At 58.9% G+C, this 26,197-nt stretch overlaps 1 protein-coding gene across 9 annotated transcripts; it reads right to left on the bottom strand.

The window, feature by feature from the left end:
- On the bottom strand, window positions 1-24,501 carry TLE3 (TLE family member 3, transcriptional corepressor). Of its 9 annotated transcripts, none has more exons than XM_061446500.1 (21): window positions 24,354-24,501; window positions 23,833-23,984; window positions 23,625-23,725; window positions 23,478-23,541; window positions 22,544-22,588; window positions 14,934-14,996; window positions 14,440-14,544; window positions 9,120-9,324; window positions 8,141-8,157; window positions 5,953-6,072; window positions 5,707-5,757; window positions 5,381-5,536; window positions 5,159-5,291; window positions 4,590-4,786; window positions 3,919-3,995; window positions 3,511-3,760; window positions 3,123-3,370; window positions 2,656-2,803; window positions 2,007-2,157; window positions 1,327-1,403; window positions 1-1,121 (listed from the first exon to the last, which is right to left on the bottom strand). In XM_061446500.1, exons 2-21 carry the CDS (start codon window positions 23,854-23,856, stop codon window positions 1,014-1,016), a joined length of 2,340 nt encoding a protein of 779 aa, XP_061302484.1. In that variant the 5' UTR covers window positions 23,857-23,984; window positions 24,354-24,501; the 3' UTR covers window positions 1-1,013. The 9 variants fall into 9 exon arrangements, with proteins under 9 accessions (XP_061302484.1, XP_061302486.1, XP_061302485.1 ...); XM_061446502.1 differs by having other exon boundaries at window positions 4,605-4,786; XM_061446501.1 differs by having other exon boundaries at window positions 9,120-9,321.
- Between the last annotated feature and the right edge of the window lie 1,696 nt (window positions 24,502-26,197).

The following is a 26,197-nucleotide window of genomic DNA, read 5'->3' as shown; positions in this document are numbered from 1 at the left end:
TCAATTCTAATTCTTTACTTTCATTTGAATACAAAACACAGAAGTTGCTATTCTCTTTCGTGGCTCCCTGAGCTGAATTTTTACTATGCTTTCTTTGAAATCACTCCTCATTGCTTCTGTCCGAAGACCAAGAAGGGCTTGCGCAGACGATCCCGCAGCGTTGGGCTTCCCCTTTGCTTCAAACATACGAGCACAAAAAAGAAGGACCCCCCCCCCCCAAAAAAAAAACCCCAAAATAATAATAAATCCATATATAAAAACCCAAAGGTGATTGTGTTGCTGATGTCCCGTCAGTAGCCGAGGATGCGACCGAGTCCCCCGCGGTCCCAGCAGCGTCCCACCATCACTAACACACCGAACAACGCACGGGGACGACAGTAGGAACAACTTGCACCAGTGGACAGCTCTGCTCAGCCTGGATCCGTGCTGCAGGGCCGAGGCGCATCCCAACGGATGCGGCCCAGGAATGGAAGGGGGGGGGAGTGGGGAAAAGGAGGAGGAAAAAAAAATATATAATAATAAAATTGCCACCACCAAAACCATCAGTGGAATACAATTACAGCAGACGAAAATACACAACTAGTGTACCGGGAGGGGTCCCCCACCCTTCCAATGCTATTTACTAGTCCGGTATTTACACTTTTCACAAGTCTTATGCAGGATGCACCAAAAAGAACCAGGAGGATAAAGTCACAATAAAAAAATGAGTCCTTTATAGTGCCACCAAAGCGCAGACGGAGAGAACCAGAGAACCAAAAAATAGAATCCAAATAAACCCCAAAACCCTCAAAACCAAACCAAAAAGAAATCCGTTTTCGGGCTTCAATGTGTGCCATAGTTGCAGACCTCCAAATAAATCCGGGTGTATTGAACGCCGGGGTCCCCGCGGCAGAGCCGAGCCGGGCCGGAGCGTGGGGCTGCCCCATGGCAGCGCCCCCCCGAGCCCCCCGCCGGCCGCCGAGTCCTGCCCCCGCCGGTGCCGGGAGCTGCCAGCCCTGCTGGGAAATCCACCCTTAGTAGATGACCTCGTAGACTGTGGCCTTCTTGTCACCAGAGCCCGTGACGATGTACTTGTCATCCGCTGAAATGTCACAACTCAGCACGGACGAGGATTCCTTGGACTGGGAGAAGGAGGGGGGAGAAAACCCATCAGTTTGGGTTCCTGGGCAACACAGCATCACCCAGCAGCACCCCTGATGGTGGCAGCACCGCATCCCACGCGCTGGGTACCAAACTGGCCACCTCAAAAGGATCTGCCCCCTCCTCAAGCCCCAAAGCGATGCTGAGAGCCAGCCCTGATGCCCTGCCCTGGAAGCAGCCTCCTACCTGGAAGATGCTCGCCCCGTAGGGCGTCCTCCAGGCGTTGAGCAGGTTGTCTTTTCCAGTACTCACAAACCATTTACCTGTGCATGGGAAACACAGTGTCAGCAGATGGAATCTGGCCCCGGTCAGACCCCATGGCCAACCACCCTTTGCCCTCAGAGGCTTCTGGATGTTTAACCCCAGAAATTGGAGATTTTGGGGAAAACTGGAAAACCTGGAGGGTTTTTTTTTCTCCAGTCCCCGCTCTGTGTTCCAACACTCCAGCAGTTACACTTGGAATGTGCAGAAGAGAAAGAGGGTGGGTTTAGGTGGGATAGGAGGAAGAAATTCTTTACTACGAAGGTGCTGAGGCGCTGGCACAGGGTGCCCAGAGAAGCTGTGGCTGCCCCATCCCAAGGCCAGGTTGGACACAGGGGCTTGGAGCAAGCTGCTCTAGTGGAAGGGGTCCCTGTTGGAGCTGGGAGCTTTAAGGTCCCTTAAACCCAAACCATTCCATGATTCCATGATGTGATGTGGTGATCTAGCCACAACTGGGATCATTTAATGGGGCTAATCTCCATCCATGGGATGGGTCCTGCTGGATACCTCCACGTTCAGCCGCCTATCACCATGCCATGCATCATCCCATCCCATCGCAGTCACCGAAGGACCACTAAAGCCAGTTTGTGGCCGGAGCCTCTTACCGCAGTAGGCGAACTTGAGGGAGAGGACGCAGCTCTCGTGGAGGTGCAGCTGGTACTTGTCTGGTTTCGTGTGGTGCAGCACCTCCACGTTGCTGCTCTCCATGCCCACCGCCAGCCACTCGCCCGTCGGGCAGTACCCCAGGGAGAAGATCTGTGCGGGGACAGTGGGGGGGGGAATCAGGGGGGTTGCACCCATGAGCTCTGCCTGTACCCCCCTTGGTGTCCCAGCAATTCCCATCAGGAAGATGCCAATCACACTGGCACAAGCCCCTCTGGAACAGAGCTTTGGGAGGGTCTGCAGGAGGAGGCAGGAGCCTGGGCAGGGCACCCAGAGCCAGCCTGTACTGCCTGCGTGCATCCCTAGGCAAGCACTGCTTTCCAACGGCAGCAGTCTTGCTGTGGATGAGAAAGCGATGAAAGAGGAGCTGAAACAAGAGCCAGCTCTTATGAATGCTCTTGGGGTACACCTAAAGCAGTGGGGACAGCCACGTACTAACAGTGGCCTGGGAAGACCATTTTCCCAGCTGGAAAAGCCCCCTCCCACAGCCACGCAGCTTCCATGGAGGGATAAACCCATCCGCGGGGTGTCCATGAGGAGCTGCACCGTGAGACCAGGACATTCCCTGCTCCGAGGACACCCTGTGTGTACCTGGGAGGTGAAGTCGTGCTGCTGGAGCTGCCGCCCTTCCCGCAGGTCCCAGGAGCGCACCGTGTTGTCCAGCCCCCCCGTCCACAGCTTCGTACCATCATGGGAGATATCTATGCAGCTGGCGCCGTCCGTGTGGCCTTGGAATTGCCTTCAAACAACAGAACAATGCAGGTCATCAACGGGAACACTGGCCCCGGCACAGGGTGCCCCGAGAAGCTGCAGCTGCCCCATCCCTGGCAGTGCTCAAGGCCAGGTTGGACACAGGGGCTTGGAGCAAGCTGCTCCAGTGGAAGGGGTTGGAACTGGATGAGCTTTAAGGTCCCTTTAACCCAAACCATTCCATGGTTCTGACACTTTGATAACAGCTTTCTTGTTACCATGCCCCAGGTCCTTACACTGAACCACGGCCAGGAGACCCCGATGATGGGAGCAGAGGAACCCCCGGTGCTCACATCCCTCGTGCTCACCTGACGAGTGTCTGGTTGTGCAGGTCCCAGACGGCGATGTTGCCGTCGCTGCAGCAGGAGAAGCAGACTTTGGCATCGGGGCTGATGGCCAGGGCATAGCAGGCGGGGGCAGAGGAGGTGAGCTCGGCCTTGATGCGCGGCGTGGGTGATGCCAGGTCCCAGATGGTGAGGGTGCTGGCCTCCCCTCCCACGATCAGCGTGCGGCCGTCGGGGAGCAGCTTGCAGGAGCGGATGTAGTTATCTCTGTTCTGGAGGGGAACGAGACATTAGGAGGGGGGCAGAGAACGATTCACCACGTTAGGGATGGGAAAGCAGGGAGGATGCGCTTGGGTACCACAAGCATCCCACCGTGGGATGCTGGCTCATGAGGGATGCTCCATGCCCTTACCAAGCAGTCCAGCTGGGAGATGGGGCTCTTGCTGCCCGGCTGGCTGATGTCCCAGATCTTCACGCAGCCCTTGCCGCCGGTGTAGACGTGCCTGGTGGGGTTGCTGATGGTGACGGCACACACCACCTCGCCGTGGCTCAGCGTGTTGATCTGCCGCGCGTGCCGCGGGATGCCGGGACCCGCCAGCGCGTCGTGGGGAAAGGGCACGGGCTGCATCTGCCCGTCGGCGCTCACGTGGAAGGAGTAGGCTCTGATGGGGAGAGCAAACGGGGTGGGGGGTGAGCCCAAAGAGAGAGGTTTGCTGCAAACCCAGCTGCCAGGTCCTGCCTTGCTGGACCCCCCCTGCTCCTCTCCCTCCCAGGAACACTCATCCCCTCCCTGTGCATAAGAAGACCAAGAGTTGCTTACGGCTTCCCTCCAGGGATGGACGCCAGGCTCGAGGGCAGCCCCGGGGCTCTCATGGGCGGGTGTGGGTCAAAGCCAACCTGCCAAGGGCACACAGATGTGGGTGAGGCCGCACAGGAGCTGGGTACCCAACAAACAGGTTCCCAACCCCCCCCCCCGCAAGCCCAGGCTGGTGTGGGGACACTCGGTGGCTCCCCCCCTTTTCTCTTTGTTTGGTATTTTTGCCCTGGCATAAAGGGGATGGACTGGGGATCCTGAGGGTGCTGAGGCACTGGCACAGATTGCCCACAGAACCAAAGGTTTGGGGTCTGCAAGGACCAGCACGGGGCACGCTCACCCTCTCCTGCACTTCCCAAGCCCCCCAAATCCCTGCATTAACGGCAGCATTTTCCTTCTTGTTTTGCCTTAAAACGCACCATTGAGCGTTCAGCAAGCGCCATGGGAAGGGACCGTTCAGGGGTAACTTTGCATGCACGGGTGGGAAGGACAAACCCCAATGCAGTGGGGCACAGGCACCCCAAACCCAGCACCCTTCGGCCAAATGCAGGACGCAGGCAGTGAGGAGCCCCAGTTTCCCAGGTGACACAGGGGAGACCCCCCCCCCCCCCAAAACCCCTTCCAGACCCTCCCCGCACCCCCCGGGAGCCAGAAAAGGAGCTAAAAGTGCTACGTACAGCTCCAAAGCTCACCATTGGCGACCGGCCGTAGGCAGCGGCGGCGGCGGCCGCGGCGCTCATCTGCGGGGGGATGTTGTGGAGCCCCGCGTAGGCGCCGGGGCTGGTGAGCGACCCGTTCATCTCGTGGTGCCCCATCATGGCGAAGGGAGCCGCGTAGGAGCCCGCGATGGAGATGGGCGTCCGCAAGGCCGAGGCTGCGGAGGGATGGGGACCGGGTCAGGGCATGGAGCACATCAGCATCCCCGCAGAGGGAGCAACAGGTGGACCTCCCTCCTCACCCCCTTTCTGGCACAGGGACCACGTGAGCTGTCTGCACCCCATCCTGACCTCAGTTAGGTCCCTGATAACCCTGGAGTCCACCGGCATCCAAACCCGCACACCCCAGAGAAGACAATGCAACAACTGGATCTCCCTCCTCACCCAGCCTCTGGCGTGAGAAGCACCTGGATTAGGTCCCAGATAAGCCTGAACGCCCCCACCAAAGCTGCTGTGCACCCAGTGGAGGACATGGGTGAAGCTGTGCTGAGGTCAATAGCAGAGGGGAGGCACAGGGGTCTGGTACCCACCCAGAGGGTCCATGCCGGTTGGCTTGCCAGGCATTGGCCGCAGCCCCGGGGTGCTGCTCGTCCCCGGGGTGGGAGCATCATTCCTCGGCGTCGGAGTGTTCGACTTGAGCCCGGGCGTCGATGATTTGTCATTCTGGATGGAGAAAGGATGAGAAACAGGAGGGATGAGGAGCAGGCACCGGCACCCGCAGCCCGGCTCCCCCAGCACAGCGAAGGACGTACGTGGCCCAGGTCCTTAGTCTTGGAGGAGGGAGTGCTGCTGGAGGAGGCCACCGAGGCCGGGCTGTTGGGTGCATCCCCCTTCTTCAACCCACGGGCTTTGTCTATGCCGTTCTCCGGGGGGGAATGGGCTGGGCTGACCCGGGGGGTGGCAGGGTCCTGTGAGATAAGAGGAAGCATTGGCACCCGCAGCAGCAGAACAGGCTCCCTCTGGCTCCTTTATCAGCCAGGAATTGGGCTGGTGCTGAGGGGGGGGGGGCCCTAAGGCATCATCCCCAGACCCCCATTGCGCAGTGGGGAGAGCAGACCCCAATGCCCCCATGGCTCACCTCATTGGAGACGTCCACCACCAGGTCATCGCTCTTGTCACCATCGCTGTCCTGAAACACAGCGTGAGTTACAGCCTGCAGAGAGCTGCTGAACGCTCCCCCCCCCCCAGCAGCACAACACAGGTCACGCACAGCCCATGAGGACAACAATCCCCAAAACCCCCTTTATCCAGCCCAAAGCTCTGCCTGCACACACGCCCCGTGCCACCGGCTCCCCAGGTGCTCCAGCCCATTCCTGCCACTCACATATCGGCTCATGCTGTCCTTCTCCTCTGCTTTCCGCTTCTTGGAGTCGATGCCGTAGTCGGTGGAGCTTCGATGCTTCTCGCTGGCTCTCAGGCTCTCCGAGGGTGAAACGGAGTTATTCTGCAGGGACAGAGCCAGCTTTTGAGGTGGAAACAGGAACAGGACCTCATAAGGAGCAGCTCAGGACGTGCCACAAAGAGCTCCCCGCCAGCCCTGCCCCAGCCACCGTGCCAGGGCCCAGCCTGGGCTGGAGGGTGGTCGCCACCAAACAGCATCACTTTGAGCTCATGCGGCTGCTCTGCCCCAGCAAGGCTGCTCCTGAGCCTATTTACAGCAAAGCAGAGCAGGAAAAGGGCAGGTTGAATGGGGTTTGGAGCAAGTTGCTCCAGTGGAAGGTGTCCCTGCCCGTGGCAGGGGCTGGAACTGGATATGCTGTAAGGTCCTTTCCAACACAAACCATGCCATGATTCTATGAAAGAAAGGGAGGAGCTTGCTGTTGTTGTTTAAAAAGGCAGGAAGCTGCCTGCAATTGCAGCAGCTCCTGGGATCCACTGATGGATGCACAGAGGGGGAAAGCTGCACTCCCCCAAACCAGCCCCATCTCCATCATCCCCTGCCCCCCGTAGGGATCACCAAAGCTTCATCCCAGCACTGGCACCCAAAGCAGCTTGTGGGTGCTTCCTCCAGCATCAGCAGAGCTGGGGAGCCTCATCCCTGGCATTCATTAGAGGGGCAAAGGGCACCCAGTGTGGAAAAATCCACCTCCCAGGAGCAGCAGAGCCAGCGCCCGCGTTTCCTGTGCTCACTTCAAGTGACAAAGCCCAGGACGTGCCGTCATTCCGAGGAAAGCCCCTGGCACACTGGGATCAAACACGGCAGCACCGAGCCACCCGGGGCGCACCCAGCCCCGCATCCCAGCCACCAGACACGCCAGCATCACCCCACGTCTCGCAGCAGCGCCTGCCACCCCTGCTAAGCAGGAAGGTCCCTTAAGCTCCTCTGCCTGCCTTTCTTCCCCGGCTGAAAGGAAGAACTAAAGCAGTTCATGTTTCTCCTCGGTACCCAATAAGCAGCTTTGGATAACACCGAGGTCTTTCTTCTCAGGCAGTCATGCTGAAAACCCTCGCAGCTACCAGAGAATCATGTCAAGCATTTAGAGGCATCGATCCATTCAGCCCGCCCTGGCCTGCTGCCAAGCAGCTAAATATTTTTTATTGCACAGGCAAGGGCTAGGAAAATATGAATGACTAACTCTGATTATGGTGCGCATTAAACCTCCGCCGGGAATACCCCGCCGTTTACTTTATGGATCGGGAACCTTCCCATCCCTGACGGCCCCCTTCCCGCTGAAGGAGCAGGTTAATGATGCCCAATTCCCCTCTCCCCCCTCCCCTTAAATAGCACTTTTCTTCCCATCCGCCCCCAGCTCTCAAAAGACCCATTTGTGGGCTCGGGGATGGCAGGAAATCACTGCAAAGCCGCAGCTCAGCCGGGCTTTGTCCTGCCGGCTTTTCCCCGAGACAGGAGCATTGTGTGCGCCGGGTTCAGCTCCCCACCACCCAAAACCAGAGCCACCACCCCCTCCCTCCGGCTCAGAGCCTGCCCCCAGCCGAAACGAGCACCAAATAACCCACCTGGCACTGGGAGCACCAGGCCCTGAGGGACACCACGAAATCACAGCGGTGCTGGAGGTGCCGCTGCCCTCCACCACGGTTATTTAGCTGGTTAGTTAACTGCTTGACCTTCCAAGTCCTACTTAACACAGCGTAATAGCCAAACCCATCCCGCCAGATTAGATGACCCAAGATAATAGAAGAGTGATCAGGAATAAAATAGCTTTCCTAATCACCCGAGGATTTTGTAGCCGCCCAGACTTGACTGCGCTCATTCACAGGGCTTAGGCAACTGAAACCCAAGCTCCAAGCTCTGTGGCAATCAAAAAGGTTTAAACCAAATCTCATAACCAGGCTGGAGGAGGCGGCTCCGCTCGCCCCGCTGCAGCCAACAGCCCAGCAGTGATTCCACTCACGCTAAGGGGGTTTCTTGCCATTGTAGCTCTCTTGAATTCAAAAGGCGCAGTGCAAAAGGCATCGCTGAGCTCACGGCCACGAGCCTTTTCAAGCAATAGATAAAACAAAAGCAAGCAGCCACGAGGAAGCGAGGAAAACCAGGGGGAAATGGCACTTACTGCACTCGAGTCTCGCTCTTTGAGAAGAAGCCGGTGTCAGAGGTTGAGGTCGCAGCCAAAATAAAGAGAAGGCAGAGAAAAAAAGCGAGTCAAAATAAGTCCTAGAACAGAAGAACAACCCCAGAGGCTCCTGGTTGCAGTCTCCTGCCTTAACTCAACTCCTGTCTGGGCTCCCTTTGGCTTTGCTTCCAAATCCCCATCCCCTGCCCCTTCCTTTTTTGCTGATGTGATTTACTTGGGGTTCAGCCATTCCTCTGTCCACAAACAGCCCCATTCTCCCTGGGAAAATGGATGGAATTGGATCATTGCTACCAACAGTTTTCCTCTCACTGGCTTTCATGGGGAGGAAAAGCACCCCAAATCTACCAGCAAAGAGCCCAACAGCTTCAGGAGGCATTGGGTAACTGCCCTGAAAAGGGGTATATTAAGGTATATTAAGGGGAAGGATCTTAGGTCTTCGTGAGTTAATGGGCAGGGGGATTTTGGAGGAGCACCTTCAACACTGCTGGTTTGCAGCTGAACTCATGCCCCATTTTCTGTTCTGAAAGACTGTCTTAGCACTAATAACAAATCAGAAACATCAAGTCTGCTAGTGAACACTGATAGGTTATTTTATATTGATAATATAGATTATACTGCTATATGATTTCCAGACCATAAAGGCCTCTAACAGTGATGGAGAGGAGGAGGAAGGCTGCTTTGCCATTAAGGCATGGCTGAATGGGGATGCGGGATTTGCAGCAAGACTCCCCCAAAGCCTACAGGAGCTCAAGTGCTGACTTAGGGGCAAGCGAGGCAAGCTGGAGCTGGATGAGCTTTAAGGCCCCTTCCAACCCAAACCATTCCCTGATCCCATGACCCCCCAAGAGCAGCAGCAGCACCTCCCTGGCTGCTGAGGCTGATTCGAGGACTTTGAGCATCACCTGGGGAAAGCTGCATCCCTAAGAGCAGAACCCACCCCCTGCTTCCCCTCATTCACCTCTGTGGTCCAGGTCATGGTGGTTCTTCTCGTCCTTGACGGCGAGGTGAGCCTGGCTGCCCAGAGCACCGAGAGCCAGCAGCCCCGAGCTGCTGCCGGTCACCGGCGGGATTCCCGGCGGCTGGAGCCCCGAGGGATGCGGTGGGAGCTGGACCGGGGGCCCATGGGCGGCGTGGGAGAGGTGCTGGGCCTGGAGCTGCTGCTGCTGCAATGAAAGCACCAGTGAGCCGGGGACGGGGCAGCGGGACTGGGGGGATTCAGGCAGGGAGCCATGGGAAGGGGCATCCCGGTGATGCCCCGGGAGCTGCCCCCGCTTGGTGCCTGGAAGGAGAAGCCCCGTTAGCAGGAGGGATGGGGGGTGCCCCGTGCATGGCCCCGGGGGTGATCCCTGCCACAGACACCGATGACACTGCTGGATGGCACCAGTGCCTGGGCCGGACTCTGGGCTCATCGCTAATGCAGGGTAATTCACCCCATCACTGCAGACAAGGCTCGTTTTGCTGTTCAGGAGATGCAAGCTTAAAGAACCCCACACCCAGGACACATCAAGTGGCTCTGGCTGCAGTGCCAGCTCCCAGACCAGATCAGAGAGGGAAACATCCAAAGTACTCAATGGCGAGAAGAAAACTGGCCCCATCCTGCACCCTGCTGCTCCAGGCACAGGGCTCAACAATGGGGGCATCATCCTCTTGCCACCCCTCAGCCCAGCCAGGATGGTGACAGCCCCTGGGGCCCCAGGAGCCCCAGGTATCCCAGCACACACACATCCAGCCATGGGAACTGCCTGCTGAGTCGTAGCTGGAAGAAACCTGAACTACAGCTCTGGAGGGAGGAAAGGGAACCCAACACATCCCCTGCGCTCCTGGTTCAAACACACAAGTGAAGAAAACAAGCTGAGATGTGAGGTGCTATCAATCAACGTCCTGTCCTCATCAGGGTCACTTACAGAGCCCCAGGCCACCATCCCCGCAGCTCCTCCACCACCAACCCAGACAGGAGCATCCCAGAGCTGGTGCTCACGTTTCCAACCCTCCTGCCTGCACCAGCAGCCACCCTGATCAGGATTTCCCCCTCCCTGGTGCCACCAAACACAGTGGAAGTGGCCACCAGAGCAAGGAGCTTTCTAGCCAGCCAGGCTGCGCATGGAGGAGCATCCCATGGGATGGAAAGGACCCACCATGGACCCACATCCCTGCTTGGGGCAAACCAAGGGGCACGGATGGAAGCAAAGCAGGGAAGTGCTTGGAATTCAAGGCCAGATTGGACAGGGCTTGTAGCAACCTGGTGTCTTTGCCTGAGGAACTGGATGAGCTTTAAGGTCCCTTCCAACCCAAACCAGTCTGATCCTATAAAACCTTGAAGGGGCTTGGTCCAGCCCCACAGCCAGGCAGCACAGGGCTGTAGCCACACCATCATAGCACGGCTCAGCCCAAAGCACTGCAGCAGGAATACACCAAAATACCTCCCAGACACGCAGAGCCCTCCATTCCCAACACTTCCATCAAGGAAACTCCCAGCACATCTTCCCCAGTGCTGCAAAGGGATGCCCCAAATCAGGGCTGACCCCAACACAGCCTGACAGGGCAGCACGAATCACTGCAACACGGCCCATAAAACACAGTGGGAAAGCACCAAGAGTGGGTTTCACCCGAGCAATCAATCCCAGTTTGCACTTAAAAAGCTTCCCTGCTGCCCTGGAGCCCCCCAGCAGCCCCCTCAGATGCCCACGGCGCAGCAAGCAGCTCTGCTGCAGGACGCAAGCCAGGCCCAGCTCTGCTGCAGCTCCAGGCAGAGGAGCTGCATTATCTCCAAGCGCAGGTTCTTCTGGGCAGCGCAGAGGTCTCAGCTGGGGCAGAAGCCAAACGGAGAAGGCACTTAGGCCTCTGCAGCGCTGTTATAGGAAAAGCACAAACCATTTCCTCCTCAAAAAGCAGCTCTTTGGCTTGTGTTGGGCTCCTCCATCCACAGGGCAGAGGAGGGGAAGCATCCTCAGGATCTCCATCGCAGGAGGTGTCCTCAGAGCAGCGCACGCAAGGCAGCAGGCGAGGAGACCTCGCTGCCCGGGTAGGGGCGGTTGGTGCCCTTGGCTCCTCGCCATGCACGTGTGCCAAGATCAATCCCTCCAACACCAAAGCGAGAAGAACCAAGCCTCGGCTCCTGCTGAAATCAATGAGGCTCTTTCCAGTCCCACTTTCCTGTGGTTTGCACCCATTTAAGCGAGGGGCAGGGCTGGCTGCTGCATCAGAGCATCACCCCGGGAACAGCTCCTGATGGTTTCCAGCACTGTACACTCCTCTCCTGCAAGCTTTCCAGCAGTGCCCGTTCTTATAGGGCCGGAGCACACCGAGACCCCACGCTTTATCCACAGCAACCTCCAGCTTCCGCAGTGAGCAGAAACATCTGCAACGCAAAACGCTCCTCCAGGAGATTCCCAGCCCGGGATAACGCCCCCCCCACTGCAGCAGCAGGAGCCCAGAAGAGGGGAATGGTCTCACAGGTGCAGGCAGCAACACTGCAGGCCAATGATGCGGATGGGGCCACACCAAGGCGGTGACCCAGGCGACGACGCAGCTCCACCACGAGCAGGGAAGCAGGAAGCATCCTCACCATGAGCCTCCCCCTCCAGTGCAGCAGGAAACAACCGCTTTCTTCCTCGTTTTTAAGCTGCCAGCAAATACATCCAAGGGGTCGATGAGCTGCAGGGTCCGAGCCGCTGGCAGCAGCCGCGCTCCAGCACGGGGCGTGGAAATGAAGACACAAGAAACAACATCCCATCATGGCCAAAAGAACGTTTAAAGGTGTTTATCTCCCCTTTGGCAGGCAGGAACCGGTGAGCAGAATCCATGTGAGAAGCCTCATCCCTCCATCCAGTGTTAGGGCTGGGCTGCCCATAGCTCCACGGGGTAGCAAAGATCCCATCCCAGCGGCGGCGCTCCGTATCTGTATGTCAGCCCAGGAGAGGTCGATGCACATCCCTTGGGAATCACATCCTGGAGACTCCACGGAGGGGGATAAAACCCATCTGGGACTCCACGGCGCAGAGGGATGCAGTGAAGCTCCTCAGCGATGCTGCTTGCTCGGCGTCTTCTCTGCTGGAAAACCCACCCTTCCCTCCCCTGCCCCTTATTCCCTTCCCCGGGGAAGGAAAACTTCACCACCCAAAAACCTTCCTGCAGAAGGGATGGGCGCCCCATGGCTCGGCCAATGGCAGGGACAAAGCAGGGTGTCACCTCTGAGCAGGATCAGGGTCCTGCTCAATGAAGTCACACACACGCACACAGGGCAGCACATGCAAGGACTGGGGCTGCATTCCCAGGGCATGGACCACTGAGGATGCTGCACAGGGGGGCTCTCCTCTGCTGGCAGGACCCCAAACCAGGCTGAGACCCCTGCAGAGCCCAGGACATCAGCCTGGTGCTGCAAAGCCAGCCCTGGGTGACCTGCTGGATGTGCCTTCAGCTCCCTTCCAACCCAAACCATTCCATGATTCCACCCCAGCCTGGGCCAGGCAGGAGGAGGGAGATGGAGATAAGACGGTCACAGGGATGTTTTCCTTCTGGGGTCCCTGAGCAGGTGCCAGCCAGATATGGTGAAGATATGAAGAGGTTACAATCGCCGAGGAGGGCTGGGGAGGAATATCTAGCACGTAGAGTGGTTTTAATTGGATTATGTACATCATGCTTCATGCCTTTGTTAACCGATTTAATGGTTCACCACTTAAGTTCAGCACTTGCGTTAAATTTAGTAAAGTAGTCTAATCATTTCCAGAGCTATAAGCAAATCAAGGGCTCAATTTCACAGGAGCCTGAAGCAGAGGAACTCTGAGACAATGGCCTAGATGCATAAAATTAACAGTTCTTGACCTCAAAAGGGGCAAAAAAAGAGAGGTTTGAGTGATTTGGTGTCGATTCCCTTCACAGACCTGCCCCAAGATGTGGCGTGGGTTATAAATAGAACCACGGATTGGTCTGGGTTGGAAGGGACCTCAAAGCCCATCCAGCTCCAACCCCTGCCACGGGCAGGGACCCCTTCCACTGGAGCAGCTTGCTCCAAGCCCCTGTGTCCACCCTGGCCTTGAGCACTGCCAGGGATGGGGCAGCCACAGCTCCTTGCTGTAGGGCATGGAGGGGACACAGCAGAGCCACGTCCCCCCCCTTGCTCCAGCGCTGACTTCCCATGGGACACAACAACCTGCTGCAGGCACCAAGGGGAGGAATCCCAGCTGCCCCCCTGCCCGTGCTGCCCCGGCTCCCCCCATAACTCCTGCCTGCGGGAAGTTCATCAGGCAAAGCGATTAAATGCCTGGGTGCTTCGTGATGGAGACGACACTCGCTCTGATCCAAGGAAGCAATTACCTTGGAAATGGGGGTCACGGGCCCTCTGCATTCACCTTAATTGAATTCCAATACCTGCTGCAGCTGCCTGGGCTCCTGGGCTGTGACTTGGAGCTCATCAAGCCGAGCATCCCCTCGCTGCCTGCCTCTGCCAGGGGGAACACGCAGGCAGCAGCACAGCGCTGCTTGCCGCCATGCACAGACACGATGGGATGTGCTCCCATACCCACACCGTCTCCCAAAGCCCCACCATGAGGGGAAGGCAAAGCTTTCCTCGGCCCCAAGGGCTGCAGGAGCCCGGAGCAGGATTCTGCACCCGGTGCTACCCATAAACCCAGAAAAATCTTATGTAAAGGCAATAAGTGCAGAGAATCACAGCATCCTGTGGCTTAAGAGAGAAGGGCAAGGAAAGGAAATGAAAACTCAGTGGTTCCTGGAAAACAAGCACCTGAAGGCAGGAGCCCTCCCCAGGATGCTGGCTGGGATCACCCACGGCGCAGGGTGGAGCAGGTTCACCGCAGGACTGAGCCCATCACATCAGTGAGGGGGACAATAAAAACTGTTAAGGCTTAAGGGAACAAAACCCACCCAAAATCTGTGAGGAAGAGCCCGGTAAGACGGGAGAGGGTAAATCAGTGCATGGAACAACAACAACTCCATCAAGTTTACAGCACATTCCACATCAACAGCCCACACAGAGACACGCCTGGGCTCAGGGGGTCCGGGAGGGCTCCGCTCCCCAACCTCATGGAGAACATGGAATTTGGCTGGGGGAGGCTCCTGGGGCTGCATCAACACCCAGGGACAGGGATCCCCCACCTCCCTTGATGCCAAATTGGGGGAGTTTTGGTGTTTTGGGGGGAGTTTTGGTGTTCGGGGGGATGCAGTGGGATAGGGGGGATGCCGTGAGCTGCCCTTTAACCCCGCCTGAGCGCAGGATTGCCTCTGGTTATGGTAAATGATAGGAATAAAAGGGGTATACACACGGTGAGAGGCAGATTGGGAAGTCCACGTACCCCGATGATAGCATTCAACTCCGTCATTGTCACTTGCTTGGCACGCTCAACAGCCTGTGCGACTTGCTGTTGGTGCTGCGGGGACAGAGGTGCACAGCTGGGTCAACAGCTGGCCACGGACCCAAGGGACAACCCCCCAGGGCTGGTCACCCCCTGGTCTGGGTCCATATTCTGCTCCCGAGCAGCAGCCCCATGGATCACAGGGTGCCAGAGCAGCCCGGCGCAGCCTTTTGCGCCCCACAGGCTCAGAGTGGCAGAACAAAGCCCCTCTCAAGGTCCAGCTCTCCCTACCCAAGGGTTTGCAACACACATGCAAGATCTGAGCCCCATTTCTCATGGAGTACCCCCAAAACCTGGGTTTGGGAGTGGGTCTGGGCCTCCTTATAAGACCCCCCCCAAGCACTGCCTTGCTGGGGACTCCCCCCCCAGCAGCATCCCCACCGCTGCTGTGGAAGCATCCTTACCTCTTGTGACAGAAAAGGCATGATCTGGGCTAAAATCGTGTTCAGTCTTTTAGCAATTTCTGTCTGGAAAGAGAAAGAGGAAGAAGAAACAGCAGGAGTCAGCACCGAGGGGGCTCCCGCAGCCAGCACGAGGCTTCCCGGCACCAGCCCGTGCGTCCCCGTCCCCTCCCGGCCATACAAGAGGAAGCGGCAGCTCCCAAAAGAGGCAACGAAACCGCCTTCGTGCATCCTCTGCGGCCACCAGCGCAGGGATGCTTTGACCCCCTTCCCCTCATGGGATGCTTCGATCCCTTGCCCATCGCTGGAGCGAGTGCCACGGGGCACCCCCGGCGGTGTCACACCAGCCTGGACTTCCCTGGCCCCACGGAAACGGAGCCAGGCCCTAACGCAGCTCCGCACCCATGGAGCGGCCGCTGCTTTCCAAAGGGCTGGATCACAAACTCGGTTCCTCACACCCCGCCGGGATCACACACAGGGACAGCTCCTCGCCATCCGCTCCCAGCACTCGGCGTGGACACCGACTTCCTTCCCACGCAGCCCCGGCAAGCGCACGGCACCCGGGAACTGGTGCTGAGCCAACACTGGCTGCTGGCTCTGCCCAGTGCTCTCCCCACCCCAAACCAAAGCCCTTCAGGTTCCTCTCTCCATCCTTACATCACGCTCACGGAAACTCAGCCCACAACCATTGACACCCATCGGCTCCACCGCAAACCCGCGCCGCCCAACTGCCCCTTCTCCAGCGTCTCCATGAACCGGGCACAGCGTTTCCTTGGGGCGAGGACCCCACCCCGGGTGCCCTCTGGACCTTCCCGCCTGGATCCCAAGAGTTAACGGCGGCTGCAGCTGTGAAAACAGCGCCCGGTCCAAGGCAAACAGGGCCGGGGCGGGCGCGCGGATCCAGCACCATAACAATGGCCGGAGCCGAGCCCTGGCGCGGAATCAAACGCCCTGGAATTCCTCCCGCCAGCCCCGCGTTATCGGGCACAGGAGGGATTGATTCCCCGGGTCCTGCTCCAGCCTCCCCAAAATCACCGCATCCCGCGCCCCCAGCCCCACTGCTCTGCCCCACGGTGTCCCCAGGATGCGCCCCACAGCAGCCCCGGTGCTCAGTGCCAGCCCCTGTGGGGAGCTGACACACAGAGAGGGGCTCTCAAATACCATAAGGAAAAACAGCCAAATATCAGAGATTAGAGGGAAAAGAACCAGCAGAGCCTCAGCCCTGGCTGTGGGGAGCTGGGTGGTGGATGGAGCACAAGAACCTTAGCACAACCCCAACCTAACAAGCACAACCAACGCGCCCCATGGTCACCATAAGCAAGGAGATGCCCTGATTTCCCCCAGCTTAGACTCACCCCACGGAGGGACCCACCCTACAAAGACCCCATGGGCACCGGTGCCCAGGGACCTGTTGCGAGGGGTCCCCATGGACCCACAGCACCCCCGCACGGGGATCACCGGGGCCAGCTCCCAGGGATATTTCTGGCCATCGTCTTTCCCGCAGGCACCCGGTGATTGGGTTACACCTGATGCTTTTCTTAGCCCGTGCAGAGGACAGGGGCAGGCACCGCAGCGAGGAGCAGGCATCTGGAAGCGGCTGGGCTTGGGACTCAGCTCCTTTGGCTACAGCTGCCCCAGTGCCGCAGCCACCGGGATTAGCAGGGACCCGAGCACCAGGGATGCTCCGTGCCCGCAGGAAGGGCTCCGGCACCGACAGGACTGGGCTGGAAGATAACGGCCACGGAAACCAGGCCCAGGCACACGGCGCAGGAGCGCGTTTGGCACCGTGCGAGCCACCAACCGCCCCGGCAGAGCCGCTCCGCTTCAAAGCGGCACCAGCAGCACCGATAAGCACCCGGGGCTCACATCAGGCATTGCTCAGCGATAGGTAAACCTCTTGAAAGGCCTTTTTGGCACCGAGGCATCGATCAGATTATATATATAGACTGCAGCGCCATTAAATATTCATTCCTCCAGATGAAGCCTATTGGATTGTGGATGCGACAAGCGCCCGGCGCACTGCTCCTCCAGCACGGCTGCCGCTCCTCCGAGCTCCTTCTTGCCAGCCCCCAAGTTCTAGAACAAATTCAATCCTCATTTGAGGTGCAAACAGCACGAGCAGTCCCCGGGGCCACGCATCACGCAGGCGGTTTAGGTGCAAAGGAACACACGGCAGCATCCAAGCAGGCCGAGGGAGGGAGGGTGCCCAGGTCTCCCCCAGCACCCTCGAACACCAGCACATCCAGGCAGCCACAGCGACGTTTAAATCCATATTTACATCCGCTTCTGCCCAGGCTTCCAACAGAGATCTGGAGAGAAGCTTTGCGCTCTGCAAAAAAGAGAGACTTCCCCACGTGGGATTCCGCGAGCAAGGAGATATTGGATGTCCAAAATATTATGTTTACAAGCACGAGGTTTCCTGTTAACAGGAGATTCAATCATCTTTAAATATTTGTTCACTTCAACTTTTCCCATTCCCCAGCAAATTAAACTCCAGTTGTCCCCATTAAAAGTTTAATCGGGAGCGAAAGGGGATCCTCCGGCGCGCTGGGAACAGGGGAGGGCTTCATGCCTGGAACCTTCCCCGTGACAGGGCTCATTCATCACCTCACCCTGAGCAGTGCAGCCCCCCCGAGCTGCTCCTGCCAAGAAAAACCTCCGTTCCCGACCGCGGGTTGCCATGGCAATCCCAGCCTCTGCATCCCTGCATCCCCTCCTGTGCCCTGCATCTTCACTGGACCATCACCGAGACGAGACAGGGGCTGCAAATGAGCCGTGGGTGAAAGACTGGGGGGGGGCTGCACAGGGCACCCCCATGGGAACCTCCTGGGATGCTCAACCCGAGCAACAGGATCATAGACTGATGGAATGGTTCGGGTTGGAAGGGGACTTAAAGCTCCTCCAGCTCCAACCCCTGCCACGGGCAGGGACCCCTTCCACTGGAGCAGCTTGCTCCAAGCCCCTGTGTCCAACCTGCCCTTGAGCACTGCCAGGGATGGGGCAGCCACAGCTTCTCTGGGCACCCTGTGCCAGCGCCTCAGCACCCTCACAGGGAAGAGCTTCTGCCTAAGAGCTCATCTCAGTCTCCCCTCTGGCAGGTTAAAGCCATTCCCCTTGTCCTGTCCCTACATCCCTTGTCCCAAGCCCCTCTCCAGGTTTCCTGCAGCCCCTTCAGGCACTGGAGCTGCTCTCAGGTCTTCCCTTCAGGAGCCTTCTCTTCTCCAGGCTGCCCCAGCCCAGCTCTCTCAGCCTGGCTCCAGAGCAGAGCTGCTCCAGCCCTCACAGCATCTCCATGTCCCTCTTGTGTTGCTGCCCCAGAGCGGGATGCAGGATGCTGACGACAGTTCCCCATCACTTGTTAGAAAGGGTCAGGAGAAGCTGAAATCCCAACTAATCCCCCCCCCCAGCCCCAGGCAGGAATCTGACCCACTGCTGGGCAAGAAGCACTTCTGAGGCAGCGTTTTGGAGCGGGGAAATCAGAGCAAGCACTTGCAGGGGTTATAAATCAGAGCCCGGCTCCAGGGCCCCAGGCTGCAAGTGCTGTCACCCGCTCTTAAAATGGCCAGAGCTGCGACCAGCACCCAAAGCACTTGAGGGCAGGAGGCGAGAGCAGGACAGGGGCTGTGGCATGGTGATAAATAGCTGCAGGCTGGCTCTGCCCGCAGCCCCGGCTCCCGGCCCCTCATCCCTACACCTGGACAAGGCAGAAGGAAGCTTAAATATAACTCTGCCGGCCGTCACTCATGGGCTATGCGGAGTGGGGCTGAAAGGAGCAGCCTGCAGCTCACACGAGGCCCTGAACCAGGGTGAGGGGCAAAGGGGAGCTGCACCCCGGTGTGATGCCTGCAGCAGAGATGCTCGCTGCGCCCTGCACAAAGCCCGTGCACCCAACACACATCCTCCCCAAACCTATGTGGTTTTCAGGCCAGGCACCCCAAAACACTGGACCAGGCCATCTCTGGTGCAGCCTCAGCAAGGATTTTGGGGCACAGCAAACCAGCCTGCCCTTGCTTACTGATTTAAACAGTGGGATGAAGGCTGAACATGCAGCATCACTCATCCTACCCTTCCTCCTCTGGAAAACCACACCATAAACACTTCCCACCGCAAGCCTGAACCCCCAGAGCAACGGGGCTGCTGATGGTCCATGGGATGCAGCACCAGCATCACCCCCTGCAAGACTCCCAAGCAGAAGCACCCACCGCGAGGCCCCAGCTTTCCCCTTGGCTCCAGAACCACAGGTCCCTCACACGCACCCCCCAGTGATGGTTCTGCACCACCACAACCCTCCTTCAGCCCCCCCAGGTCTCCCCCAGCCCCAGCAGAGGGCAGGCAGAGGAAGGCAAGGAGTAAATCACACCACCGGTGAAGCACCAGAAGCATTTGTTGAAACCAGGATATTGTCTCTTTAAGCACATGAAAATAAGGCCCTTGAGCAGTGCGGTTCTCACTCCGGCGCACAATTATGGGTACTTTCAGCTGTCTACCACTATTTCAAGTGCTCTCTCCAACCAGGCTGTCAATGGCATGTTGAAAGCTATTTGTGGCTGCTATCGTTATTAGCAAAGTGGAGAGCTTTGCTGATGAGAATTAAATTCAGGGAGGGGGTGTGGAGGGGAGGGCCCCAACCCCTCATTACAGAATTAGCACCAGCTCCTGGTGGGGGGGGGGGGGGGGGGGCAGAGCTCACTTGGGACCCCCCAAAACCCACCCAGGAGCCCCAGAAGCCACTCAGGGCTCCCACAAAGCCAAGGGGAAGGAGGGCTTAAGCTGGCTGACAGCTCTTGCCTGCTACCTTAGGAGACCTGTAACATCACACGAACAAATTACTTGGCTTCTCAAGTAGTTAGCAAATTATTACCTGGCACTCCTCGCTAATGAGACTGAGAGAAAGGATATTGTGTTCTTGGAATATTCTGGAAAATAAGAAAGCAGGTCTCTGCTTCCCTGGAAGTGTCAGGAGGGCTTTAGGTTTGTTCCAAGCATTAAGTGCTTGAAACACAAAGTGCTCACGGGGAGGGTTCTCAGCCATAAAAACCCAACAGCACCAAGGAGCGGGATGCGTCCCACTTCCCCACGCTGAATCACTTTTTCCCCCTTGGAATCGTTACTCCGATTGCATCCCGTGGTTATCCACAGGGAACTGGGCAAAACCAATACAGGGATGACAGTTCCTGTTGCAAAAACCAACTAAACTCCAGGGAAAAAGGGGGGTTTTGCTCAGGTTTAGAGGGAAAACTGCAGACCAGGCTGAGGGCTCAGGCCGGTCCATTTGGCAGCAAGGCTGCTTTGAGGAGCGACTTCACCGCCTTCCATGCAACAAAGCGGGGAGTCACTTCCTAAATATTTCCTTTCATATGGAGTTGTTTATGAAGCTACATTTTTCCCTTAACAAGAAACAAAACAAGAAGAAAGGAAAGAAGAAGAAACCACACGCGGCCACATATGCACGCACTTAATATTCAGCGTAGAAGAGATAATCTGTTATATAAGCCCACAGACAGACAATCCCCTTTTGCTTAAAGATGAAGTATCCATCACTGTTTGTCTCGAGCAGATGTAATCACAAGCAGTCAAGTCTGGAGGGCAGGACACCGCATGAATAATTCAGGCACTTGAGTCGACTCGATTGTGTGCAGATAAACACAAGTCAACCACTAAACAGGTCAGCGGATAAACTTGTTTGTTCAGGACTAGCCACCCTCAACCAGGCAGGACCACGCTCTGGGGATGCTGTTTTGGGGCAGCTGAGGGGGGGGATGAACCCACCCCAGCATCCCCCCTTCTCCATCCCTCTCGCCCCGTTTCCGCCTGGAAGCACAGCTCGGGCTGCTTTGTTTTCCCCCAGCACCACGCAACGCTGCTGTCAATTAACCAACGAGACAGCTTCACCTCCCCAAACTTCCCCCCTCAGCCCAGCGCTCGGCACGCAGCATATGTCACCGGGAACAAGGCAGGGATGCTCGGCACAGGCTGCAATCATCCGGCAGGGCTTCATCGGCCGCGGCGTGGGAACCGCCACCGTGCACAACCCAGGGCAGGGCAGGCGGCTCTGCCCGCACCAGCCCCATGGAAAACTGCCCCCCGGGCATCCCGAGGCTCCTCATTACCCTCCGAAACCAGGCACAGACCCCTGGCCTCGCCAAGCACCATGCTACGTGGTCACACCACGAGGCGGGGTGGATGGTGGATGGCTCCATCACACGCCAATGGAGCCAGAATCTCCGCTGGGCTCTCATCGCCCAGCCCCGACCCTCGCTGGTTTGGGGTTTCCACCACGCGCATCTCAGGAAGCATCCAGGGCTTCCAAAGCTTCCACCCCAAGAGGACAAAAAGCAGCTCAATATCTTGCTGCATTATTCCAGCATCTCAACCAGGCGGTCCAGAAGAGGCATTCGCTCTCCCGAGAGCCAGCCGGTACACTCCAGTCCCTCAGCATTCCCACAGGCTCCATGTCCCTCTGGGCAAAGCAGGGACAGAGGCCAAAATCCTGCGCTCAGGAGCATTGCTGAGCACCAAGGCAAACGGTGGCCGAGGTTCTGCCAGGCTGGGATAGGATCCCGGTGCCCGTGCAGCCCCCCAAGGACACCTTCATCCAGGCAGGAGGAAGGAAGAGAAAGCAGTCGGGATTATCTGCATGGAACATGATACTCCTAAAAACCTGAAGACTAAGCAGTAATTATTTTCGTTACCCTGTGACTACATCCCAAGGAGCTGAAGGGAAAGAGGAGAAGAGGCCAATTCCCAGAGATGCTGCTTGGAATTTCATCAGCTGCCTCCCGACACCTTCTGACTTGGAAGGAAGATGCTGCTCCAAAGCAAAACCACACTGGAGCTGGATGGGGCTCATTTGCGAACAGCAAAGTTGATGTCAACTTCTATCTGCCTTAAGGTCTTAATTAGAACTCCTTCTAAAACCAGTAAGCAGCAGCAGCACAAATAATCAGGCCTAATCTCAATAATAACTTTATTCCTTTAAGTTTTACCATCATGTGCCCAGCCTTTAGGCTCTTTAACTATAATCTTATCAAGGGAGCACACCACATTCTGCTCTGGCCTTCCCTATTTTTCCCCTTCAGGCAAGTTACATATTAGAGGAGGCTGAAAAAACCACCCCGAGCAGCACCGAGCATTGCTTCATTTTCCAGATGCAAAGACAAATCCGTGACATTGAGCAACACACCGTTCCATATCGGTATCCCTGCACATAATTCCCTTCTAAGTCTCACGCTACGGCACAGCGAGTATCAGCGGTATGACCTTAGAAACAGCCGCGTTAGACCAACAACAGACCCCGAGCAAGGCGCGGATCACAGTATTCCCGAGCCCTGGGAACACAAGGCAAGGCTCTTCCCACCTCTCCCCATAAACACGCTGCTCAAAACCTCTGCTCTTCCCCAGTACTGGCACAGAAACCCCCCACCACGCTGCCAGGAACCCGCAGCTCACAGCGAACCTGCTGGGTGTGAGATCCCACAGCCCCGAATTCCACACTGATTCCCCATTTAGTGCCATCAAGGCCCGATTTAGGTTAAGAAAAGGGCAACAAGGGCTCAATCAATCCCTCAACCCATGCCTCCATCCATCCCGATTCCCCCCTTTCGATTACTCACCTGTTTGTGCATCTCAATATTCAACCCATAGGACATTTCATAGTACTGGGGATGGGGGGGGATAAAAGAAAAGACACAATAAATAAGATATGAGAGCCAGGAAGAACTGGAATTCATTTACCAGAAGGGATTTGCATAAGGCCATTACCAGAAAGCATCCCAGTCACAACTGCGCTGAAAGCCTGGGTAGCCAAGGCAATTACACCTTGTAGTAAGGCGTGTTTAGGGGTGACTGGCTGCCTCGCACAGGAGGACACTCCTTTCGACTCCTCTTTTCTCCTCCTAAGCTACTCCGGGAACACAAAGAGGCGCAGGGCTGGGTGCAGGCGCCCCGTAGAACAGGTACAGCCCGTCCTGGCCTGAACCCCAGCTTCTCAGCAGAGAAAAGGGGGGTCTGCTCCCCACCCCGGGCTCAGCACTGCTACGGGGGAACACCCCAAGAGCTCAGCACAAGGGCAGAGAGGGGCTGGCTCCCACCTTTAGGCCCCCCAAGCTCTAAATTAGGGCAAAAGAGGGGTTTATGGCTCCAAAAAAGGGACAACTTCCCCTGGGGGGGGAGCTCTCGGATACCCCCCCTCATACCAAGTGCCCCGGGGCTGCAAGAGGGGTGCAGCAAAGAGAAAGGGGCTGCAAAGGAGGGGATGCAGCAAAAGGGGGGGAGTAGCCCGGACCCCCCCAATAACCGCTCGAGCCCGAGGCCGCTGCTCCCACCCCCCCACCCCAGACACCGGCACAACGGGGGTTAACAGGAAACTTGTGCTGGCGCTTCCCGGGTCTCCGGTGCCGGTCCCGGTGGTGGGGATGTCCCCGATGGGGGGGGGCGGTTACGGGGTGCTCCCCCCCCCCCCCCCGTTTCCCCGTTCCCCAGCGCCCGTCTGGGCTGGCAGCTAATGACATTTCCAGGCTGATCTGAAATCTGATTAAAGTCTCTTACCATAACGTAATGGCGCTGCATTTCGGTCTTCTCGTTCGCCAGCTTATCATACTCCACTTTCAGGCTGGGGGGGGGGGGGCAGAAAGAGGGGTTGAGACACGGCGGTTTGAGGGGGGGGTCATGGAAAGGGTTCGGGGGGGGCTTTACCTGTGATACTGGGCCTGCAGGAACTGGAACTCATCCTTGATCCGATCGCAGGACTCGGCCACGGTAAATTTGAAGCCCGGTTGGCCCGGCTGGTGCGGAGCCTGCGGGGAGCGGCGGGGGGGGAGCGCTCAGCACAAGGGGGGTGAACGGGAGCGGGGGAAAGGGAGGGTTCTGGGGTAAAGGGAAGGGGGGGGGAAGCGGGACTCACCGGGTGCCGGCCCTGGGGGTACATGGCCGGGCTGGGGCGCGGTCACTGGAGCCCGCCGCGCCGAGCCTCGCTACGTGCGGTGCTGCTGCTGCTGCTGCTGCTCCCGGTGCTGGTGCCCGCCGGCCACGGAGCGCTCCCGGAGAGGCCGAGAACTGGAACAAAGAGAGGAGAGGAAAGTCCGTGCGGGGGGCGGAGGAGAAGGGAAAGGAAAGGAAGGGAAAAGGGAGGGGGGGGGGAAGCGGGTCCGTCCGTCTCGTCGTTACAACCCCCCCGGCGCAAAGCACCGCGCAGCCGGAGAGGCGCTGCGCGCCCGCGGAGCTCGGCCCGGCCACCGCGGGGACCAGGGAGCGAAGGGACGGGGACCCCCCCCCGCCCCCAACCCCGGGCCGCGGCCTCGCAGGGGAGGGAAGGAAAATAACCCCTAAAAGCAGTGAAAATCAATAAAAAAGAGGGTTGGGGGGGGGGAAAGGGGATGGCTCCTGCTAAGGGGGGGGGGGGGGGAAGCAAAGCCAGGAACTAACGCCGGAGCACGACGGCCATGGAGGAGAGAGGAGAGGGGGGAGAAGGCCGTACACATCCGACTTCCCGGGCGCCGCGGGCATGCGAAGTGCGAGCGGTGCCTCCGCCGCGGCTCCCCCCCCCCTTCCCCGCGCCGGGGGTGGGCGCTCAGGTCCGTGCAGCCCCCATCCCGCGGGCCGTGGCGGTGCCGGGGGGCTCCGGGTGCAGGAGGGCGATGGCGAGGAGGGGTCCGCGGGTCCCGGTCCCGGTCCCGGAGCACGCGGTCCGGCCGCGCCGCCGCCGCCAGAGCGCCCGGGCGAAGCGGGGAGGGAAAGGGAAGGATGGGGGGGGGCGCGAACAAAACCCGGGCGGCCCCTCCGGTTCCAGCCAATGGAGACGCGCCGGGCCCACGTGGGGCGGAGGAAAGCGAGCGCTGATTGGGAGGCGCTGGCGGCGACGTCACAATAACCAGCTTGTGTCTGAAACACTGTCGCGAGGGCCGCCACGCCCCATCGCCACGCCCACCGAATAGGCCGCGCCCTCCGCCAAGCCACGCCCCTCCCGGTGCCGCCCCCCCCCCCCCCCGGTCACCGGGAGCGGAACCGGCGCCTCCCCCCGCCGCGGTACCGGGGAGGGGGGGGGGAGGGGGGGCCCGTGCCCCGAAACACGGTACCGGGGTACCCCGGGCCCCTCCCCCCGCACCGGGAGCAGCTTCACCCCCTCCCCCCCCCCCCGCCTCCCGGGAGAGCGCTCGGTGCCTTTGATGTGCTGGGCCCGGGGAGCACCGGGCGGGGGGAGGGGAACCGGGGGGACCCTTCCGCTCCCGCCACCGGAGCCCTGAGCCCCGCTGCGGGGGGGAGGGGGGGGAACGGGGATGGGGGGGGGGGGGAGGGGCTCGGTCGGCGGCACAAAATGGCTCCTGGCCCCGCACGTCACACGGAGCCTCCCCGCCCCACGTGGGGGCCCCCTCCGAGCCCCACCCTCGCCGACCAATCAAACGCAGGCGGCGGGCGGCTCTCTGCCACGCTATTGGCCCCGCCGCCGCGGGCTGTCAATCAAAGCCACGCGGGGCCGCCGCGCCGATCGAGCCCGGCAATGGCGGATTAATTAGCGCGCGACGGCGCGTCACAACAGCGCCGCGCGGGGGGGAGGGGCGGGAGCAAGGGGGGGGAGGGGGGGCATGAAATGATGAATGGGGGAGGAGGGGAGAAACCCCCCAACCCCCCCCCACAGCCGCTCCCTCTGCCCGCCCCTCCCCCCACTGTGTGTGTTCCCCTCCCCCCACTGTGGAACCCGCGGCTGCCCCAGCCCCACCCCCCACCCCCCCCCCCTCGCCGCTAATTGGGTGCGTTCCGGCTGTTGACGTGACGAGAAGTGTCAGGGCCGGGAGCTGCCCATTGGCCGGCGCCGCCGGCCCCGCCCCGTTCCCACGTGGGGTCCGGCAGAGCGGGAGGGAGCGGCGTGAAACCCGGTGTGGAATCCAAGAGGGGAGCCGGAGTCGAGTCGGGGTGTGCAGTGGGGTGTGCGATGGGGTGTACAATAGGGTGTGCGATGAGATGTACAATGGGGTGTACGATGGGGTGTGCGATGGGGTGTGCTATGAGATGTACAATGGGGTGTACGATGGGGTGTGCGATGGGGTGTGCGATGAGATGTACAATGGGGTGTACGATGGGGTGTGCGATGGGGTGTGCTATGAGATGTACAATGGGGTGTACGATGGGGTGTACAATGGGGTGTGCGATGAGATGTACAATGGGGTGTACGATGGGGTGTACGATGGGGTGTACAATGGGGTGTGCGATGAGATGTACAATGGGGTGTACGATGGGGTGTACGATGGGGTGTACAATGGGGTGTGCGATGA

The sequence above is a fragment of the Pezoporus flaviventris genome, unplaced genomic scaffold (genome assembly GCF_033815535.1).
Source record: "Pezoporus flaviventris isolate CSIRO_AGI_PZ_B2104156 unplaced genomic scaffold, CSIRO_AGI_Pfla_v1 ptg000006l, whole genome shotgun sequence".
Lineage (NCBI taxonomy): Eukaryota > Metazoa > Chordata > Aves > Psittaciformes > Psittacidae > Pezoporus > Pezoporus flaviventris.
The sequence above is the reverse complement of the archived record's forward strand: the minus strand, read 5'-3'. Positions and strand labels throughout refer to the sequence as shown.

Bases quoted from the DNA above. Each gene is read 5' to 3' on its own strand.
- TLE3 (XM_061446500.1), bottom strand. From the start codon at position 23,856: ATGTACCCCCAGGGCCGGCACCCG. The intron at 23,542-23,624 runs GTAAAGCCCCCC...CCCCCCCCCCAG, and splicing joins CTGCAGGCCCAGTATCACAG to CCTGAAAGTGGAGTATGATA. The intron at 14,545-14,933 runs GTAAGGATGCTT...CTGTCCCCGCAG, and splicing joins TGCCTTTTCTGTCACAAGAG to CACCAACAGCAAGTCGCACA.